The sequence below is a fragment of the Struthio camelus genome, chromosome 23 (assembly GCF_040807025.1).
Source record: "Struthio camelus isolate bStrCam1 chromosome 23, bStrCam1.hap1, whole genome shotgun sequence".
NCBI lineage: Eukaryota > Metazoa > Chordata > Aves > Struthioniformes > Struthionidae > Struthio > Struthio camelus.
Genome location: NC_090964.1, coordinates 7118647 through 7134872, shown reverse-complemented (window position 1 = coordinate 7134872; position 16226 = coordinate 7118647). Strand labels below are relative to the sequence as shown.

At 48.8% G+C, this 16226-nt stretch overlaps 2 protein-coding genes across 3 annotated transcripts; one reads left to right on the top strand and one right to left on the bottom strand.

Moving 5' to 3' along the window:
- Nucleotides 1-632: 632 nt before the first annotated feature.
- LOC138062061 (claudin-7-like) lies at nucleotides 633-1223 on the bottom strand. Its single transcript, XM_068917833.1, has one exon. The coding sequence runs from the start codon at nucleotides 1221-1223 to the stop codon at nucleotides 633-635; it is 591 nt and encodes a 196-aa protein (XP_068773934.1).
- Nucleotides 1224-2155: 932 nt separating this feature from the next.
- On the top strand, nucleotides 2156-16202 carry CEP85 (centrosomal protein 85). Of its 2 annotated transcripts, none has more exons than XR_011136006.1 (14): nucleotides 2156-2265; nucleotides 4054-4126; nucleotides 4757-4909; nucleotides 7165-7868; nucleotides 8409-8542; nucleotides 9422-9539; nucleotides 9934-10119; nucleotides 10518-10670; nucleotides 10917-11071; nucleotides 11605-11722; nucleotides 12213-12263; nucleotides 12332-12468; nucleotides 13154-13379; nucleotides 13668-16202. XR_011136006.1 is itself a non-coding variant. In XM_068917407.1 (14 exons), exons 2-14 carry the CDS (start codon nucleotides 4072-4074, stop codon nucleotides 13829-13831), a joined length of 2325 nt encoding a protein of 774 aa, XP_068773508.1. In that variant the 5' UTR covers nucleotides 2156-2265; nucleotides 4054-4071; the 3' UTR covers nucleotides 13832-16202. The 2 variants fall into 2 exon arrangements, 1 of the variants encoding a protein (XP_068773508.1); XM_068917407.1 differs by having other exon boundaries at nucleotides 12361-12468.
- Nucleotides 16203-16226: the final 24 nt, after the last annotated feature.

Below are 16226 nucleotides of genomic sequence, written 5' to 3'. Positions count from 1 at the left end.
GCCACATGCCACTTTCCTCCTGGGCCTGCGGCATCCCTCCATCCTCCACGTCCCACTCTGCTCTCCCATGGGGTGAGCCAGCCCTAGGGGGACATGGACAGGCTCTGACAGTGCCGCAGGAGGACGGGTGACGAAATGGGGAAGGTGGTGTCCAAGGAGGGGGATGCGGTGTCCCGGGCTTCATGGAGCTCGTAAGGGGCAGCGGGAGCTCGAGCGCTGGGTCTGGGTGCTGGGCAGGGAGAGCCGGGGTGGGACAGGCAGGACAGGGAAGGGGAGGGTTGTGATCAGCCTGGAAAGGATGGATGGGTCCTGCCCCTCCTCTGCACCCCCTTGCCCCTTACAGATGTGCCACAGCTGGATGCGTGGATGCCTTTTATTAAGCCTGCACACCCGTTCAGCTGCTGCAGCAGGAGGTGAAACCCGTGTAAGGATTAAAGCACACTCAAGTAACCGCCAAGAAAGCGTTGACACCAGCTGGCTTCCAAGGGAAAAATTATCAGTAAAGACGGGGCACGGACCCACCTCTTCCAGCCCGAGCGCTCCGGCGCAGGACGGAGGGCTGCGGGGGGGCCGAGGCGTCGCGATCGCCCCTCGGAGAGCCCCGCCACCCCTGCGGGACTGGCGCCGGCGCCTCAATAATCCACCTCGTACGGGGCAGCCGCCGGCCCCGCGCCGGCTTCCCTCTTCCTTCGGAAGCTGGCGGCCAGGCAGACGCCGGCCAGCACCTCCGCCCCGCCGCCGCTCCAGCCCAGGTAGAGGCAGGCGCCCGGGTGGAAGCGGTCCGCCGGCGGGGTCTGCGGGTTGGCCAGGTCCTCCAGCACCCGGTGAGCCGCGTAGGAGGCAGCGGCCAGGTACAGGGCGCCCGCCAGCGCCAGCAGCAGTCCGGCGGCGACCGCCAAGCCGGGCCGGGGCCGGGGAGCCCACCAGCGCGTCCCCAGCACGGCCAGGACGTAGGCCAGGGCCGCCAGGAGCAGCGAGGCCACGGCAGCCGCCCGCAGGGGCCAGAGGCGAGCCGAGTCCTCGGGCAGGGGGCGACACGCGGCCCCCGGCCGGGCCAGCACCTCCACGCAGCTCTCCCAGAGGCCGTCGCTGAAGGAGACGTCGCGGGGGTAGCCGGGCCGCTCGCGCAGCTCCCGCCACCGCGGGGCGGCCGTGGCCGCCAGCAGCAGCACCCAGCCCATGGGGGCCACCGCCAGCCCCGACGCCAGCGACAGGGTCCCCATCACCGGCCGAGCCCGGACGCTGCCGCCGCCGCTGCCTCTCCAAGCGGGGGAGAGGGAAGGTGACCCAGCGGCGCGCAGCCGGGCGTGACGAGGGGCCACCGAGGGCAGCGCTGGCGGCCGGCCTCAGCCGGCGTGAGGGAGGGCGGCTGTCCGGGGCCGGCAGGCTGGGGCAGGGGAAGCGTGTGGGGCACCGTGTGGGGAAAGGTGTGGGGAAACATGAGAAAACGTGTGAGGAAAGGTGTGGGGAGAGGTGGGAAAATGTGTGAGGAAAAGTGTGGGGAAACAGGTGGGGAAATGTGTGAGGAAAGATGTGGGGAAAGGTGGGAAAATGTGTGAGGAAAAGTGTGGGGAAACAGGTGGGGAAATACGTGAGGAAAGATGTGGGGAAAGGTGAGAAAATGTGTGAGGAAAAGTGTGGGGAAACAGGTGGGGAAATACGTGAGGAAAGATGTGGGGAAAGGTGGGAAAATGTGTGAGGAAAAGTGTGGGGAAACAGGTGGGGAAATGTGTGAGGAAAGGTGGGAAAACGTGCGAGGAAAGGTGTGGGGCACTGTGTAGGAAAACGTGAGGAAAGGTGTGGGGCGAGTGTGGGGCTGGGACAGAGCCCAACCACCTCCGCCTTCCCCCGGCAGCGCCGCGGGCGGCACTGCGCAAGCGCGGGCTGCAGCCAGGGAGGGGGCGTGGCTAAGAAGCGGTAGGCGTGGCCTAGATCTGTGAGGCGTGGCTTATCGGGGATTTGGGGAGGGGGAGCGCTGCCCGCGCCGCTCTTTCAAGCACTCTTCCTTCCTGCGCGCCCTACGGGTGGCGGCTGCGGACAGTTTTCCTCTCCCAGCAGCCGTCGCTGCCCCGGCGAAGCTCTGGGGCGGGGATGGGCATTGCCAGCCAGCCAATGAGAGAGGGGGAGTGGGAGGGGCCGGCGCTTCCGATAGGCTGCGGGCCAGGGAAGGGAGCGTGGCACCTCCCCCTTCTCCTTTCCGCCCGCCCTGCGCGGCTGTAACGGTCGCGGCGCGCGGGGGTAGCGTGAGCGCCGCGGCGGAGCCAGGTGAGGGGGCCGTGCGCGCCCGCCCGCCCGCCCGCCCGCCGGGGTCCTGGCCCGCCCCGGGCCTCGCCTCGCCTCGCCTCAGGGGATGGACTCCGTCTTGGGGCAGAGCTCCTCCCGCTGTTCCCCCCCCCCCCAGGCCCCTTGAGACCCTCTTTCCCCCCCGCCCTGGGCAAATCGGCCTCCCTCTCCCCTCAGGGACCAGGCGCTGCCCCTTGGGGTCCGCCTGTCCGCGGCCGTTGGGGTCAGCCCGCGGCCCCCCCCCCCCCCTCGGGCAAGTCTCTCTCTCCCTCCTCTCAGCCCTTGGGGTCTCCTCTGCCCTTCAGGGGCCGATCGCTGCCTCCCCACCCAGTGGGATCCCTTTTCTCCTCCTCAGGAACTAGTTACTGTCCCCCTCCCCGGGGTCAGACTACTCCTCCTTCAGGTTAAACTACCGTCCCCTCTTCCTTCCCCCCGCCCCCAGTCCAAACCATTGTTCTTCTCAGCCCCTGGGGCTAAACCGTCCCTTTCCTAGGCGCAAATAACCTCTGCCGGGGATGAGTCACTGCCCCTACCTCCACCCCAGCCTCGTGCGGTCACATCGCTCCACACTTGCTCTCCATCCGTGTGCCACTGCTCCCCTTCTTCTCGTGGTCTGTCTCTTCCCCTTCCTTTTCCTCCTTCGTTTCTCTCATTTTGTACATGAACGTATCCCTTCCCACTCTGTCTGCAGGATTTGCCCTATGCCCACTGCTGTGAATGCTGTCGAAAGGGGACAGTGGGTTTTTGTGAGAGGGTGGTGCTGTGTGAGAAGTGAATGCTTTGGTGGTTAGCTCTTCTGTTTTGGCAGTGTGCGTTTGAATTTCCCTGTTAAAACCGTTTGACTGTAGTGCTGGAGACTGACATTCAAATCTCAGTAATTGCAGAAACATACCTAAATGAAAACATAATAAGTACTATGTTTAGTTAAAAGCTATGTCTCATTGCCTTGCTATATGAGTAAAATGCCACTTCTGGTTCGTTTTCTGTCTATCCTATTGTAGTTCCATTTTCTAATCCTGTGGCTGTTGCAAAATGTGCATATGTGTGTTTTCTAAGTATGAACGGTTTCCAAAGAGCCGGCAAATGAGGATTTAGTGTTTGACTGGTGGAAAGGAGAGAGGCCTTGAATTTTCACAGCAAAGACTGACAGCTGTAAACTATGTTCACATCAGAGGCAGGAAATTCACTGTCTGAGGTACTCTGATAAGCAGATAAAGTAAACCAAAGCCCTGGATAGATAATGATTGCCATTTATGGTACAGCAACGCTGTTTTGAATTACTGCATTTCTGGATGTAGTTGCCCGGTGACCTCTACAGAGGGCAGAAATGAACTCTCTTAATGTTAAGACTTTTAAATTTTTAGCCTCCATAGACATAGAGGCAGTTTGTAGATACCATGGTGACTGATGCTCTATAAATAACTACAATGGGTATAACGCATGCCCCAGTTGAAAGGCTCTGCTGAACAGCTGCATACCTGAAGAATGTTACAAACAGGATCTCTTCTCATTTCTCAGGCATGAAGAAAACCTACAACAACTGCACCTTTTTTAAGTGTTGACTTAAATACCTAAGTATTATGTACTCATCTTGCAGGGATGAAACAGAGGTAGCTTCAGAAGAAGACGCTAATTAAATACAAAATACTGTATTGAGATGAGTCCCTTGAATGCAGCCTAGCTGATGCATGTCTACTCTTTTCTTGGTTAATGGCAACGGGGTTCGGTTTATGCTGACTTAAAATATGATTTTTATTTACTGTCCTGTAGTTGACAGGAATAGGTAAGATGGCTGCTCTTGAGAAACATCCAGACCTGAGGCTCCAGCAGATCAATCCATCGGGTAAGGACAGTCTTTTCTTTAAAGCCATGCTGCTGTGAGATCCTGTTAAGAGTTTTCCTGAGGAGACATGCGACCCCCAGAGTATTCTTTACCAAAAGCTTTTTATTCTGTGGAAAGAGAAAGGAGGAAAAAAAAAGTCTTGTTCCTGCAAAATAAAATAATTGCATGAGCATCTAGGGGCAGAGCATCAGTTGTTGGTGGACCTCTCTTGAATGATAGCTGATGAATTGGGAGGAGTTTTTAATGGTGAATGTGAAAACATATCTCTGCCATTATCGGTATTGCTGTGTGCCAGCACTGGTGCTCTTTTTTTGTTTAAGTACCAGAGCATCAGTTTAGTGCAATATCATCCGACTTGTCAGTAGGAGTACAGTTTACTGCTCTTGTATCCTGACTTCCATAAGAAGACTGATTTTTTTCAATCTCCTGCAGATATTATTTGGCTTTCTTATGCTTGCTACCATTTCCTTTTGCAAAAGGAAAGACTTCTGAGCGACAGTATGGAGAGTCTAGCAAGGATCAGTTTGTTTCTAGGTAGCAAGGATAATTATTTATGGCTTCATTAGGTACATTAAAAGGCTTTTCAGTCTGGTGGCTAACACACAAATATCACTGTTTTTTTCTCTCTAGACTCCAGTACCAGTCAGAAGAGTCATTTCTTGGAGACTGACTGGAAAACACCTATGTTATCTGCGAAGTTCCAGAGTCGCGTCAGTCGCTGTTCCAGTGTGGCTGACAGCGGGGACGCGGGCATTGGGACCTCCTGCTCAGACAGCGCAGAAGGTGATTATGAACATGTGATCACGCAGTAACATTGAAGGATTTCATTTAAGTTTTCTTTGAAACACCAACAAACTGTTAACTAGCCCCATGATATTGAACCCCAGAATGTAAAATTTGGACAGTAGAATCTGTAATAATGTTTTGAGACTGTTTCAAAATCATTGCCTCTATAGATGTGCTGCCTAAAATATAAACAAGCAGCTAAGGGACTTGCCGTTTCTCTAAGCTACGGTTCGTTTAAAATATCTTTTAGCTGTACTAGGTCTTTTTAACTGACTAAGAGAGCCATCTTAGTGATTTGCTGTTAGATATTGATGTACGAGTGATTTATCAGCACGTCTGTTGGGTGCTTTTTTTGAATTTTAATAATTTATAGGTGCCTCCAGAGAATTGAAATCAGTGTGCCTTTGCACATGCCTTACCTGTGTTAAAGCTGTGTACTTTTCAGTGTAAGGCTTGAGCATTGCACTCAGTTAAGGCACGTTATGTGCAATTGCTTGTCCCAGCGTTCCTTTCTACCTGTATTTTCATCTTTGTTTGTGAAGGTGGCATAGAACAAACCGATCCTCCTTTCAGCAGCAAGGAAGTTTGAGGTTGTGTTTCCTTTCATGCAATACGCTTCACATCTTAATGCGTTTCCCATTCTGTCCTGTGCATTTTCAATGAGCTATGTTCTTAATAACGTGAGAGTTGAAATGAAGGCTTTCAAAAACGTCTGGCTTGTGGAAACGTTATAAGAGTGCATGTTTAAGTGTCACATCTAGCCTCTCTTAGGAAAATAAAACATCTACTTGCGTGTTGAGAGCAGCGAGGTGGTGACTGTTCTTTGAGAAATTGCCCGTCTGAATGTTTGTGTGTTGTAGCTTTGTTCCTAAGAGCTTAGGCTGAATTGCAGCCCTGACAGTTGGCTGAACCGTACTGACTTTTTAAGTCAGTACATTAGGGTCACTGCAATGACATTTATAAGTAACTCCATTCAAGGAACTGATACCAGCATCCACACGTGGCTTGCTGGTCAGAGAACTCAAGTTCCTCATAGTGATACTGGACTATATGTTTAGGGGCTGAAAACAAAACTGTACTTTTTCTCCTGTGTTTGCCAAGGTGAATGTTCTTGTGACTGCTTAGTGGCAGGGTGTTCACTGTGTGAAGGAGTTCTTAGGCAGATCCAAGCAATATCCGAGAAGACTTTCTCCCTCTCCTGTTAATTTTTGAAGATGGGGTCTGTGCCTTTATTCTAATAGTTTTCCAGCAGTTTGATGATGGTCTTTGCAGAATCTTGTTGCTATTTTCAAATTGTAACCTTTTATTCCTCCTTGTAGCAATGCTTTGAGGTTACAAATACATGGAAACGTAATCTTGCTGTCCTGTTGTTGGATTAGAGAAACATCATGTGGGGATGGGCCTTTAGCCAAAGGCATGAGGAAAACAAGTTTGGGTATCTGGGAGAAACCTGAATTTAATGTGTTGTACAATGTATCAGGAGGAGGAGCGGGAACAGGCATTTGGGTGTTTGCCTTTCTCAGCTCTTGCTGTTGCTGTATTGAAATCTGAGACTTACTAAGAATAACTCTGTATTTCCATGTAGCCAGGTTTGGTGTGTGCCTGACAGGACAGACTCACGTTGTGTATGTGCTGTGCTCTATCTTGTTTCCTGTGGCAGTGAGGCAAGAGCCATTACTCCAGCCTCTAGAAAAAGCTCTTTTGCTGCAGTGTCCTGGAGGAGTTCGAAGGTCAACTGCTTGGTGATGTGTTCAGCTATGTTTGAAGCTCATCATGGGCTTAGTAAAGACTCCAGTTAGCTTTGGTTACAGTTCGGAGTCGCTGAGCTGTGGGACAGGCAGAACAGAATCAAGGACTCAGTGTTCAGTTAAGTAAGTCTCAGTCTTTTTATTCAATTTAAAGGCTGTGATTTTTAAACAAGCAGAAAGATAACCTTATTAATTGAAGATTATATTATAGAAGAGTAGTTTAAAAGCGAAGGGTTAAAAATGTGTACTGAGCTGGAACTTGGATTCTCCATGTGGTTTACTCTGGTAGGAAAATGTCAACAGGCTCCCGAACTTTGTAGCGAAGGAGAACACAGATATGCCTCAGTCCTGCTGCTGTATGTCAGCTATAGCTGCTTAGGAGATGTTTGGGAAAAGAATTGCTTTTTAACACTCCTTAGGAGAGCTGTTCAGCAGAGAAGCGGTGATTTAGGTCAGAATATTTTCAGGATCATAATTAAAGCATTGCACTTCTTCTCTCCCTAGATTTTTGCAACTCTAGTAACGGTTCCTCATTCCAGCCCATCAAAACCCAAGTGACCATCCCAACAGCCCATGTTATGCCTTCTACGTTGGGTGCCTCACCCTCCAAGCTCTGCGCAGCAGGAGAACAGAATACTTCAAAAACTGCTGTGCCAGGATCTGCTTCTGAACACTCGGGACTCATGAGAAACGGAGACTTTAATGCTGGGAAGTCATCTCAGGTGCCACCCGGAGATCTCTTGCGTCTCTGTGGGGAAAATGGTTTTGAGCAGTCCTGGCACACTGCTTCTGATCACATGAGAACAGAAGAGGCTTGGAAGTTTGACATGCCTGCCATTGAGCGTACCTTTAATCAGTCTCTCTTTCTGGATAGTTTGTGCACTGACCCTCTGCACAGGTTCCAGAAGTTCAATCCGAACTCTGGGGCACCTGAGGCAGGAAAGGACCATTATAAAGTGCTGCCAGAGAGTAAGCAAACAGCAGGGGCTAATGGAATCTGTGAGCCCCGGAACGGAACGTGGCCAAATGGGAGCAGGCTGATGCCGGCGGGACTCCAGGCCAACACTGCCTTTTCAAAACCTGTAACTTCTCCATCTCGAGCATGGATGCAAGAAACTTGCACACTGCACCCACATGAGAGGGCCTGTGAACTCAGTGCTTGGAAACAACAGTTGGAGAATGTGCGATTGCAAATAGAGCAAATGCAGGTGGGGAGCTACTTGTGTAAATATGTCAGTTTGAAACCTTTCCTCTCTTTTCAGTCATGAGTCATTGTTGTGGACCTTATGAAGCAAGGGGGAAAACGTCTCGTGCTTCTCCCTGTGTTACGTTGCAAGTCTCTTAATGATCAAGAGCTGAAATACCTTGTCCACCAGAAACTGCGAAGGAACCATATGGAAGAAGTTAACAGTTTACTTCATAGGATAATTTTATTCTGTATGTAGAGATAGGAAAAAGACTTCCTGAAAAAATGCATAAAATTATCTGCAATTTGTTTATCATCTCCCACCAGCTGTGTGCTAATGGTGACAAATTGTTTCCAGTGAGACAGCACGGTGATCTAAAATTATTTGTTAGTCTCCAGTTGTGCTTAGGCGAAGTTACTTGTTCTTGGACATCAACACAGACTGAAATAACTATGTCCTGGCATGCAGATGAGCACACAGTGTGCAAAATAGCTTTAGCAATGTTGCAATTACCTCTGAGAAGCATAAACCTCTCCCTCCTTATTTTGTCTCTTCTTTCAGTTACAAAATGGAGCCGCTTGCCACCATCCCTCGATGTATTCTCCTTCATTGCCTTCAGCTGATCCAACCCAGTGGATCAATATCCTGAACTCCAATGAAAACCTGCTCAAGGAGAAGGAGCTCATAATTGACAGGTGAGAGGTTGATAATGGAGAGTGGGTTAAGGACTCCAGGGTATTTTTTTTTTTTGGAAGAGGAAGGGTTATGAAAATACTGAGGAAAGCTCTTGTTTCAGAGTCCCTTTTACCCATTTGAAGGCTTTTTTTTTTTTTTTTTTTTTGCGCCATAAAGAAGCAGCTAGATACCTTTGAGTACGGTCCTTTTTTTTTTCTACAAGCTTTCTTCCCATCCCCTCAGAATTGGGATGGTGATCCTAAAAGATTCCAATTAATTTTGGTTATGGTTTTCCCTGTTTTATGATGGATAAAGACTTCTGTTCACGTCACAAATATCTGGAATATTGAAACTGCTGCCGGTTTGCTTGAGAACTTCTGGGGATCTCTTAGCGATCTTTATTTTAAACTTCTTCCTGAGTTTGGGCTGGCAAACAACACTTCTCGTGCCTAATGCTAGTGGTCCATAAGCTTTTTGAAAAGGTGATAATGGAAAACTACCTTCAGCATTTGAACTGTACGTTCCTGCTCTGCTTGCTCATTTCGAGTCTTCTGATGTCTGTGCAGTTTACCCATCTGCTCTGCAGTCAAGCTAGAATACTCAAAGCACGCAAGGCCTATGTTTTGAGCATAATCACTGGTGGGGGAGAAGCCTTTTTTTTTTTTTTTTGAAGGACAGCACGGAAGAAATGTTTATACGGAGCTATAAAAGGACATCTGGATTATTTCTCTGCAGGCCAGTTCTGAGTTAGTGGTTGTCTTTCTGTTGTGCTTGGTGCCATTCCTCATGTGTAGTACTAATTGAAAAGGTGTGGTGGCGCTGTTTATATTTTACTGCTCCCTACTAGCATTAAAAGCAAGATGTACATTTGAGAATGGTCTATTATCTGTTTTTTATAGGCAAAGACAGCACATTTCCCAGTTGGAGCAGAAAGTTCGGGAAAGTGAACTGCAGGTTCACAGCGCCCTGCTTGGCTGTCCAGCACCCTATGGAGATGTTTATGTGTTGAGAATGCAGGTAATCGGCTGCAATGGGATATCAGTGGGAAATATGTATTGAACCCACTGGCCCTAACGTGTATCATGAGGTATTTCCTGACTAGGAGGGCCATACAGAATAAGATTATCCTTTGTTCGTGGTCTGAATTATCTGTCATCTCTGAGGTTTTTGGTAACTCTCAAGATTTCAAGTCCTGAACTACTCAGGTTTGTTTAGAAGCCGTGCTAGCGGTGCAAATGTCTGACAGCCCTGACAAGTGCTGTTCCAGATACCAGAGCGTGTAAGATAAGCAGAATGATATTTGGGAGTTACGATGGCTGAGAATACGGCTCTGAGACAAGTCGGCTGCTTAGGGTCAGTTTGTAACTGTTAGCTTTGATGGACAGAATTCACAGGCTGTCTCTGTCTCCAGGAGCTGCAACGGGAGAACACGTTTCTCCGAGCGCAGTTCACAGAGAAGACGGAATCCCTCAGTAAAGAAAAGATTGACCTGGAGAGAAAACTGGCTGCTGCAGAGGTGGATGCAAAGCTGATCCGGGAGACACTGAAGGAAACTATGCAGAAACATGCAGAGGAGTTAAAGAAACAGGAAGAAAGGGTATGATCCCATTGCTTTAGAGATGTGGAGATGTTTTCCTCCTCCTTCCTCCTCTGCCCCAACATACACAAGAATACAGAAGTTGACATAGTAATAGGCGAATTAAAGTGTCTGTGGCAAGATGTTATTGCAGATATTTTCTAATCTCCTTGTAGAGTACTTTGGTTTATAAGCAAAAAACCTCCCTCCTGCAGTTAAAAGTATTTTAATGCCTCTTCTCTTAACCAAAGAAGAAGCCTGTGTTAGGCTAAGTGAGTAGAAATGCTGCTGCGGTAAAATGATGTTGTATTTTGGTGATGAGTGCTATACAGACAGGTAAATGAATGGGCATACAGAGGACTGAAGAATGGACAAGGAGTTATAATAAAAACTGAACTTTTGTATTACTGCCTTTGCAGGTAAAGGGAAGAGATAAACACATTAATAATCTGAAAAAGAAATGCCAGAAGGAATCTGAGCAAAACAGGGAGAGACAACAAAGAATTGAGACCCTTGAGCGATACCTGGCTGATCTACCAACTCTTGAGGACCACCAGAAACAGAGTCAGCAGGTAAAACTTTTTCCCATGAGCAATGATATCTCTTTAGATGTTTGCTCAGGTGGGTTTTCTACAGCTGTAAATAATCCCCTGGGCAGCGGCACAAGTAAAGTTGCAGTGTGCCCTTTTGGAAGGAGGAATGTTCTGAGCTATATAGCTGAGAATTGTCATATCAGTAGTGAAAACTGCATTGTGAAGGTAGTTGAAACGTGTGGTGAAACACCTGGGAGATCTTTAGTGTGATGATCTTTGTTGCAGCTGAAGGAATCCGAACTGAGGAGTACTACTCTGCAGGAAACAGTGCTGGCACTGGAAACACAGCTTGGAGACGTTCGGGCTGCCTGCAGGGAGCAAGAGATGCAGCTAGAAACGCAAAAACGCAAAGAACTGGAGCTTCTTTCCTCTGTACGCAGGTAAAAACCTGAAGGATTAGAGTGAGCTTCATCTTAGCACTGAAGGAGTCACAGCACTAGAACAGTGATTATTCAGCACAGCTGCTGTCCCACCTGTCAGAACTGGGTTACCCTGGATTTGCTATGATTGTGCGAGCACTCACCAACACTCTGTTCAAATTCTGCTTGCAAAGAGTGAAGGCTGGGAGCAGATCCAGGTGGCTGAAAGAAAGGGGGCCCATATTTATCATCTGGGTTTGTCTGTGGTTATTGCTTTCAACTGTAACTCCTTGCACAACAGAACTATGTAATCTGCAATCGTGGCGCTGCTGCAAGCGAGCCAGTATGACGGGCAGGGTTTTACCAGGGGGTGGAACTCCCTCCTTTGCAGCCCTTGCGCTTTGCAAGGTGGGATGCAAACAGGGCAACAATGGCATCTTCTGCTATGGAAGTCTCTCACCTTCCCATGTTGTCTAATGAGGGGGAAATGCCCCAAATAAAGCTGATTGGTTGTGTTTTTTTTTTTTTTTCTCATGATGTTCTGCTAATTTCAGCTTGCAGGACAAGATGCAGCAGTGTGTAAAGAATGTAGAGAGAGGACCCTCTGCCCAAGATGGGGAGAAACAGAAAGAAAATGATTCTCTGAAGAAAGAATGTGACTGCCTCAGGAAGGTAACAGGCCAGTTCCCAGCTGGGAACAGTGTGGAGTGACCACACTTTTTTCCTTCCACTGTGTTATACCGGCCAGGCGCTAAAATGAAATCACGGTCTTTTGCCTTAGCAGGCAGTCACAATTGCACTGAAAGAGTTGTTCCTGGCATTGCAGAGTGAGGTGTTTTAAGAGCTGTTCTTGATATGGTAACCATGGAGTCCTAGAGTAATCACTGAACACTTCACTAGAGCAAAGTTGCAGAATGCAGAAAAGGCGGGAGGAAAACCACAAGAATGTAACTTCTCCAGTCCTTTTTATAGCTGATATTTCTAATGGTTCCTTTCATCAGGGCATCTAAGTTCTCCGCTAACAAATAGGCGGTAATTAAAGCAGTAAGTGGACAGGAGAGAGGAGGAGAGGGGGAACTGTCCTGCTGAAGGAAAAATCCTGTTGGTATTGCTGGAAGAGTCTGTGTGGCCTATTCTTACTGGCTTCTACCTTTGATTCCAGATTGCAGACAAACAACAGAAGAAGATGGAGCAGCTGTCCTTGCAAGTAAAGGTGAGAGGCTACTGTGGAGGGATCCGGAGGGATCTAGAACTCGGATCGTTTGCTATAGAGTGAGTTAGACTTGCGTCTTTCCTGTGGTCTGTTCCAGAGCCTGGAAGAACAGGTGGCTCAGGAAGAGGGGACAAGCCAAGCTCTGAAAGAGGAGGCAATGAGAAGAGAAAACGCACTGCAGCAGCTCCGGACTGCTGTGAAAGAGGTAAGAGCATGGGAACATTTTGAGTGCTGGAGCACAGCAATGGAACAAACAGTGAATTGTCTTTTAGCGAGGCTCTTAGTTTGCAGTCAGGAGCTCAACCTCTCCTGCCAGTCAGTTGCCCTGTCAGTGCTCTGAAAGGAGCTTTTCTCCTCTGTTCAGAAACAGGAGGGGAAAGACACTGTTTCTGCCTCAAACTTCAGCTGGGGCTGCGGGTCGGGTCGCGGTGCTGGACGCTGAGCTGGACAGTGGGGGGCAGCAACACAGTGAGCAGACGTCCAAACTGGGCTGCAGGATGGGGCTGAGCTCCAGTTTGAGGCCGGCCTAAAGGAAGCTAAGCTCTATGGCAATCCTTGAGGGAAAGGATGGCCTGTGTCCGGGTGAGAGGTTGGTGCACAGTCTGGAAGCTTCTCTGTTGCATCAGGCCTTGACAGGGCCAGTGTAGTGTAATGGGTGTTTCCTGTGTGAGCCAGGAAAGCTGACTGCTCGCGTTCTGTAAGACTGACACTTGTGTGCTGTTCATCTGTCTGGAGAGCCTGACGTAAACCTGTTCTCTAGCACATTAAGACAGGAGGAGCCTGTTCCTCCTGTCTTTGCTCCCATCATCATCGAGTATTCGCTTTAAGTTGCTTTAAGCCTGATAGTTCTGTATCGAGTGACCGCTAATCCGCTGTGGCCATTTGTTTAGCTTTCAGTGCAGAACCAGGATCTCATTGAGAAGAACCTGACCCTTCAGGAGCGACTCCGACAGGCAGAGCTAACCCAGCCACTCCCTGGTGAGGCAGCCCACCTTGCCCAGGAGTTACACAGCGAGTTGGCCAGTTGTCTGCAGGATTTGCAGTCTGTCTACAGCATTGTGACTCAGAGGGCTCAGGGCAAGGATCCCAATCTCTCCCTGCTCCTGGGCATTCGCTGTAAGTATGCAGAGTGAAGGCTTAGCAAACTCTTTGGTTCGTGCTGTGTGGTAGAATTAAATAACTTCTATATTATATAGATATAAGGTTCTTGTCTTTCTAGGATTCTGAACCTTCCTTTGTGGTTAGCAAGCTCTAAAAATTCATGCTTCCTTGCTGTAGTAACTGAATGTTAAGTAGTATCTCTGCTGCAAATGTGCTTTGATTTTTTTCTGGGTCATTTGCAAATGTGTGGGACCCTTGCTCAAAATTGCACGTCTGAGGTAACTCCCGTCTCTGACTCCACAGCTGTGCAGTACTCTGCTAAGGAGACGGACGACTTGCTGAGCCCTGATGTACTTGCGAAAAAACTGACGGAGGTAAAACAGCTTCACAGAGAGGTGGAGGACTTAAGGACGGCAATATCTGACAGATATGCCCAGGACATGGGAGACAATTGCATCACCCAGTAAAGAACATGCTCTCCCCAAGTAAGACAGGAAATGAAGACCTGAAACTCTCAGGAGACTAGAGCTCCTGCAAATGAAAACTTATTCGGCACTTTACCATCCCATTGCTTGGGTACAAGATGTGTGGCTTACCCATGAGAAATCAGGGGTTTTGTTACCAGAAGTGTTTAGCTGCTGACTGGCTAACTGGAATCATTCAAGGCTTTGGTGCTGGGCTTTGCAATAGCTTTGATCTTGTGGAATGTGTTTGTGCTGTATTTGCTGGAGCTGGTGTGGTCTCTGACTCTGGGAGATGAATTCTGAATTGCCTTCCAGGCATGTCATACCCTGAACATGCAAATGTGACAGTTTAAACCAACACTAAGAGCAAATGTATGCCCTGGTCTTTCTGATAAATTCTCTGCGCAGATCCTGTGCGACTAGTAAGGCAAGAGTATTATCAGAAGTGTTCAGGGGTTATTTGTGGATTTCACACTACTGCTAATTATATCAAGGTGCTCCAGGCTTGTCAAGTGTGTATGTGCACAGGTCTGGCTTGGACGCTTGTGTAGCCTTTTGTGGAACAGGACCTGCTTTGCTCAGGTAAATGCAATGGGAGTCTTTCAGTAGCCGACAGAATTTGGGGAATAAAGTGACACTAAAAGACGCTGAAAATGCTCCTCCTGAGCACTGTTGCCCTAGAAGCCTTAAACCTTTCACCCCCCTGAGATAACACTCTGAATGTGGGTGTGATTCCGACTGCAGAGGAGGTAGGTAGATGCTGAAGTGCCTTAATGTGCTAGAGAAACTTCCTCTCCACAAACTGCTTTGTGCCTAATGCATCTGCTGGCAGGGTGAGGAATTGTTCTGTTCCTTGTAGCAGCCCTTAAAGCCATTTCAAACAATCCTGCAGAGCCTTGAATGTATGTAATCCCTGCCTGAGCTGCAGAGAGCCTCTGTGCAGGGGACCCTGCTGCTGGCCAGCAGACACACCTCTGCGCGGCTCTCTGCCTGCTGCTTGTTAGGGGGAAGGCTGTTCTGGTCTTAAAACTGCAGTAGGATTGTACAGCTGTCTGGATCTGAGAGCTTTCCCTGCTGCCGCGAGGCAGTGGCTGCTCAGGCTTTGTCCTAGCCCATTCTCTGGGAGCTCCCCACTCCCCTGTTAAATAATTGAATTAGTAAATCAACCTGGGACGTGGCTCATTCTTTGTCACCATTTTTTTTAGTGTTAGTGATGATGACTCTACAGTACTGAGTGCTTGCTTGAGACAACGCTTTGGGACTAAGGGTGAAACTTTCTGCTTGTCATCTCACTCTTGTCTCACAAGCTAAGAAGTCAGTTATATAATAAGGGTAAAAAACTGCTGAAACACTTCTCTCCATTCGGTTGCTCCTGGTTCACACTGGGGTTGTGAGCCCTAGTTTTGTGAGGATGCTTTCATAATTCCTTTGTATTAAAATTTAAGACCAAATCTGTTTTGTTTTCGAAGTCTGATGACAGGTGTTTGTGGCAACAAATTGGTTAGTATGCCATCCCAAGCTACCCCCAGCATGGCATGCAGAGAGAGCGTAGCAGTGTCTGCCAGGCAGCTAGCTGTTAGCCTATTCCTTGCCCTCTCAGCCTCTGGAGTATTTACATTTCTGAGCATTTCTGTTCCCAGACTGGTGTTGCCTTGTACTGAGTTAAATGTGGGCCAAGGCTATTTCTTGAATTCATTTGTCCTGGCTTTTGGGAGCTCTCTGGGCGTGGGGGGAAGAGCAGCACCAGCTGTGAAAGTTGCTCTCTCCTGCAGGCTGACAGTGTGCTGTTTAGCACCATCTCTCTTCCCCATGTTCTCTTTGGGGTGTAAGTGGGAGATCTGATTCCCAGGTGCTGTACGGGAACACATTTGCCCTCTGTCCTCACGGAGAACTGGCTGTGGAAACAAAACTGTGGCGTTAAACGCTATCTCAGCTGATGTTTTGAGCCTATTTCTGTCTCTGGCCCTGTGGCGGGGTCCTGCGACTGGGCTGGCTGTGTCAGCTTTGGGGCCCTCAACAAGTCCTAGCTTTCGTAGTGCTCAGAAGAGAAACTTCCCATGTCATCCTCTTGCAAAACTGTATCTATAAATACCTGGTTAAGATGGCAATCCCACCTGCCATACATGAGTCTGCCTGTCTCCATGCTGGGGAAATCTTGGGCTTTTGGTAACAGTTCAGGACACGGGAGGCAAGACGACACATGTCCCTTGCCTTGTCCTGTTGCTTGTGCAGTTCACGTTTGAACAGTTCTCTGTCTGCCTTGTGTTGAGTTTTCCCTTGTGAAGTTAAGCGCGGGCCTATTTATGTGAGCGTTTGTCTTACCCGCTTGTTTGTACTAAGTATTTTGAGTATAAAATAAAGCTGCTCCGCTCCACTCGCGCAAAGCAGTTCTGTGGGC

Excerpts from the sequence above, each read along its gene's own strand:
- LOC138062061 (XM_068917833.1), bottom strand. The coding sequence starts at position 1,223 with ATGGGGACCCTGTCGCTGGCGTCGGGGCTGGCGGTGGCCCCCATGGGC.
- CEP85 (XM_068917407.1), top strand. The coding sequence starts at position 4,072 with ATGGCTGCTCTTGAGAAACATCCAGACCTGAGGCTCCAGCAGATCAAT. Across the intron at positions 4,910-7,164 it reads CTGCTCAGACAGCGCAGAAG|ATTTTTGCAACTCTAGTAAC; the intron begins GTGATTATGAAC and ends TTCTCTCCCTAG. Across the intron at positions 11,072-11,604 it reads CTTCTTTCCTCTGTACGCAG|CTTGCAGGACAAGATGCAGC; the intron begins GTAAAAACCTGA and ends TGCTAATTTCAG.